The sequence below is a fragment of the Leopardus geoffroyi genome, chromosome D3 (assembly GCF_018350155.1).
Source record: "Leopardus geoffroyi isolate Oge1 chromosome D3, O.geoffroyi_Oge1_pat1.0, whole genome shotgun sequence".
NCBI classification, from domain to species: Eukaryota; Metazoa; Chordata; class Mammalia; order Carnivora; family Felidae; genus Leopardus; species Leopardus geoffroyi.
This window is the reverse complement of record NC_059339.1, coordinates 78,395,471-78,400,312: the sequence shown is the minus strand read 5'-3', so window position 1 is coordinate 78,400,312 and position 4,842 is coordinate 78,395,471. Positions and strand designations below refer to the sequence as shown.

The following is a 4,842-nucleotide window of genomic DNA, read 5'->3' as shown; positions in this document are numbered from 1 at the left end:
TTTTGGTTCTTTTTTTTTTTTAATGTTTATGTACTTTTTGAGAGAGAGAGAGCAGAAGCAGGGGAGAGGCAGAGAGAGAGACACACACAGAATCCGAGGCAGACTCCAGGCTCTGAGCGGTCAGCACAGAGCCCGACACGCGGCTTGAACTCACGGACTGTGAGATCATGACCTGAGCCGAAGTCGGTCGCTCAACCGACTGGGCCACCCAGCTGCCCTTTAGGTGTTTTAAATTGAGTTCTTAAATCAAAGAAATTGAGAGTAAACAAATTCAATATCTTGACCAAAAAGACTGTGTATCTATTTCAGGAACACACACACACACACACACACACACACACACACACACACACACACACACGTCTCTCTTTGAAGCAGGAATCAACCTGGGGTGCCAGGCTGGTGATATCAAAGAATGGCCTCTAGGGACGAAGTTGTTTTCCTTGAAAACTTGACAAGGAAAATTCAGTCTCTCTCATCCGGCTTGCTTCCCAATTCTACAAGCTTCTGCATCTGAATCGGTATTGCCCTGCAATTTGTATCTCCGGATTATCACCCGTGTCTCACAGACTTCCAGTGCATTTGGATTGGTCAGAAGGAAGCAGAGGAGGAGCCAGTGTGAACATTTTTTTCCCTTCGCACACCATAAAATCAGCAGCAGCTACTAACACTCAAAGCAATGCTTCAGGTTGGGAACTAATACCTCAGAGGCAGCCGGTGTGAACATGCAAACACGGATTCAGCTCCCAGTGGCACAGCAGCTACTAGGAAAATTATTTTGAAAAGACCTGACTGAACGCCTCAGGCTAAAGTTAAGGTGGAAGGGAGGACAGAAAAGCAAAGAGCAGACTCTTTCAACTGAGAATGAGTATTTCAGAAGCCTAAGATTTTACAATGAAGGTGATCAGAGCCGTTCCTGGGAGGCAGTAAAAACTCCATTTCCAGCCTTGGAGCACGTGACATTTACTCACAACAGGCATGCCAATTTCAGCGTCAGAACTTTCGGGCAGACAAAGGCGTGGAGAAAAGCACTGAGGCTACCTGACCCGAGAGAACGAATCAATTCCGAGGGGATCTGAATCCCCTTCGTGCAGGATGAACTCCACTCATCACCATGGAATGCACACTTCTCTCCACTTCTGGAACCGCAGCACCTACGGACCGCACAGCAATGCCAGTGAGTCCCTTGGAAAAGGCTACTCTGATGGAGGGTGTTATGAGCAACTTTTTGTCTCCCCTGAGGTGTTTGTGACTCTGGGTGTCATAAGCTTGTTGGAGAATATTCTGGTGATTGTGGCAATAGCCAAGAACAAAAACCTGCATTCGCCCATGTACTTTTTCATCTGCAGCCTGGCTGTGGCTGATATGTTGGTGAGCGTGTCAAACGGATCCGAAACCATTGTCATCACCCTATTAAACAGTACAGATACGGACGCGCAGAGTTTCACCGTGAATATTGATAATGTCATTGACTCGGTGATCTGTAGCTCCTTGCTTGCATCGATTTGCAGTCTGCTTTCAATTGCAGTGGACAGGTACTTTACCATCTTTTATGCTCTCCAGTACCATAACATCATGACGGTCAGGCGGGTTGGGATCATCATAAGTTGTATCTGGGCAGCTTGCACGGTTTCGGGCGTTTTGTTCATCATCTACTCAGACAGCAGTGCTGTCATCATCTGCCTCATCACCATGTTCTTCACCATGCTGGCTCTCATGGCCTCTCTCTATGTCCACATGTTCCTCATGGCCAGACTGCACATTAAGAGAATTGCTGTCCTCCCGGGCACTGGCACCATCCGCCAAGGGGCCAACATGAAGGGTGCAATTACCCTGACCATACTGATTGGGGTCTTTGTTGTCTGCTGGGCCCCGTTCTTCCTCCACTTAATATTCTACATCTCTTGTCCCCAGAATCCTTACTGTGTGTGCTTCATGTCTCACTTTAACCTGTATCTCATACTGATCATGTGTAATTCCATCATTGACCCTCTAATTTATGCACTCCGGAGCCAAGAACTAAGGAAAACCTTCAAAGAGATCATCTGTTGCTATCCTCTAGGCGGCCTCTGTGATTTGTCTAGCAGATACTAACTGTGCAGATAGAAACGTGCATAAGAGACTTCTTCATTCTTACAGAACCGGAACGTTGTGCTTTGATGACCCTTTTTTCCTCTGTGTAAAGCATGGGTTGAGACTATCTGTTGTATAAATTTAAGTTCATGACTTTTTTTTGGAATGGAAACAATGCCCAGTCTCTGTACATTTCTAATGTCTTGCTACTTTTTGGCTGTACAATGTTAATCCATATTATAGGTTGTAGGCACTATGAATGTATAAAGAAAAAAAAAAACTCTTATTAAAAGCATAAGAATGTTTCTTGTTACTCACAAGGATTTGACACTTTGCTTGTTTTAGTAACACAGAAATCACAGAATCATTAAATATACTCTAACAAATGGCTTCTTACATTACACTATCTAACACTGAAATGTAGAGATTTGATTGTAGCATTTGGGGGTAAATATTGAAGGATAGATGCTTAGTCAATAAAAAAAACAACTGAAATTTCAAATAATAAGACGTGTTCATTCTCCTTGTACAGAGTAGAAACGAAGCTCCTATTGAGAGAAAAACAGCTTAAAAAACAAACAAACAAACAAACAAACAAACAAAAACCCTGAGATCTTGAGCCAGAAAACTAGGTCTGTTTCTCAAAGACAAAGAGATTAATCAATTTGCCCAAGCAAACAGTCTGATATTCCACAAAGGCAATTCAGTCTGGGGTGGAGGGAGACAGCAGTTATAGGGATTAAAGTAGTCTAGAAAATCTAAGTGAACATGTCAAGCTACACTTCCTGATACCAGACCATTTTCAACCATCATTAGGAAAAACAGAGAATAAGGTCTTTCTATCCCTTTAACCAGGGACCCAGCGTCTCCCAAATGTCCAGAAAACAGTGGTGCTGCACTGAGGGATCTGGCTTCCAATCTCTAAAGAACTACATGCTCAGTATTGAGTTCTGCTACTTTTCACCTGGAAGGGACTGGCTGTTTACTTATTGCTTATTTTCTGTACTGGAGTTTAAGTACTCATTATCAAGGATTTTAACTTTAAAAACCAAACCTATAGCACAAATATATCCATATAATACATGTAAAGATCTAAAATAAGGGAATCACTAATGCTGATCGGTGATGAGCAGGAAAGAAGGCACTACCTGAATCCCAGAGGACGTCGTAACATAAACCAGAACCTGTACTCTCCAATTCACGAACGCTTTAAAAGTAAGAGAGAGAAAATACATTAGGCTGAGGATTACCAGTAAATTATCCTTTGCTTTCATTTAAAGTGTCTTCAAAATGCTCACAGGCAGAGAGCACATGCAAAGGTGTTTCTGAATTCAAATATAAAGGTTTTACATATTGACAAGTCCCGAGAAATTTTCAGCATTCACGTGGAAACATTAGAATGGTGAGGTTCAAGTTTACACCTGAAAGGTGGCAAGGAAGCTTGACTGACTATGGCTCCTCTATTTGGATGCAAAAATACATGTGAGGACTTAAACACAGACTGATCCGACAGTCAGAACCCAAAGCTGTAGCAGAACACAGATGGTGTTTTTGTCTTTGCTGCTATTCCTGTCCATTCTTTCACATAGTGAGTTTGAAAGATCCCAGGGACTGGAGACACGGAACAGAGAGCTCTAAGTACGCCCATCCCGCGTGGTGGCTGTCCTTCCAGTCAATTCTCTCCCTTCAAGTGTCATCTCAAATGCTGCTTTGTCCACTGAGAACCACCCCCCCTTCTTCCACTGGCAGGAAATCTGGCTCCTCTGTCTCCACTTCTGTATCTCCTCTTGGGGCAGTTGGGATGAGGGTTAGTCATGAACCTGCCCCTCCAGACTTCTCTACACACCCAGGGCACAGTAGGCTTCCATTTCTTCAAGTGCTACGATGGAGTCTTACTCATTTTTCCTGTTTTCCAAACATGCCTCTATTATATTACTCCCTCTTTCTCCAGTAAAACCAAGATTTTCCCAGAGGGACATATCGTCACCACCCGAAGTCCAGAGTTCACATTAGAGTCCACTCATGGTGTGGTATATTTTATGCATTTTGACAAATGTATAATGAAATGCATCCACCATTACATTACAGAATACACCATTACTACAGAATAGCGTCACTGGGCATTGAGGAGGGCACCTGTTGGGATGAGCACTGGGTGTTGTATGGAAACCAATTTGACAATAAATTACGTATAAAAAAAATCCTCTAATGCTCTGTCTATTCATCCCTCCTTTCCCTTAACCCCTGGCAACCAATGATCCTCGTACTTTCTCCATAGATTTGTCTTTTCCAGAATGCCATATATTTGGAATCATACAGTATGTAACCTTCTCAGATTGCCTTCTTTCACTTGGTAATATGCATTTAAGATTCCTTCATGTCTTCATGTTTTGATTGCTCATTTCTTTCTGTGCTGATTAATATTCACTTGTATGGATGTAATACAGTTTATTTATCCATTTATCTACTGAAGAACATCTTGGTTGCTTCCAAATTTTGGCAATTATGAATAAAGCTGCTATAAACATTTTTGTGTGGACAGAAGTTTTTAATTCCATGCCAGGAAGTAGGAATTTACTTTTAAAAACTTTATTATAAATACTGTGATACATGTTCCCATCCTTAAATATTTTGTTAAGGGTGGTTAGTCAGTATTTAAATTATGCTGGGAAGAAATATACATCTGAAGCATAACTCAAATACTGGTAAGGAGTATATACTCCAGATGTGAAAGCAGCCTCAGATACCTTTATTGAAATTTTCACCAGA

General features: G+C 42.0%; 1 protein-coding gene across 1 annotated transcript; it reads left to right on the top strand.

The window, feature by feature from the left end:
- The first annotated feature begins 264 nt into the window (after nt 1–264).
- MC4R (melanocortin 4 receptor) lies at nt 265–4,602 on the top strand. Its single transcript, XM_045458292.1, has one exon. The coding sequence runs from the start codon at nt 1,096–1,098 to the stop codon at nt 2,092–2,094; it is 999 nt and encodes a 332-aa protein (XP_045314248.1). The 5' UTR covers nt 265–1,095; the 3' UTR covers nt 2,095–4,602.
- Nucleotides 4,603–4,842: the final 240 nt, after the last annotated feature.

Coding starts and splice junctions, on each gene's coding strand:
- MC4R (XM_045458292.1), top strand. CDS start 1,096: ATGAACTCCACTCATCACCATGGAATGCACACTTCTCTCCACTTCTGG.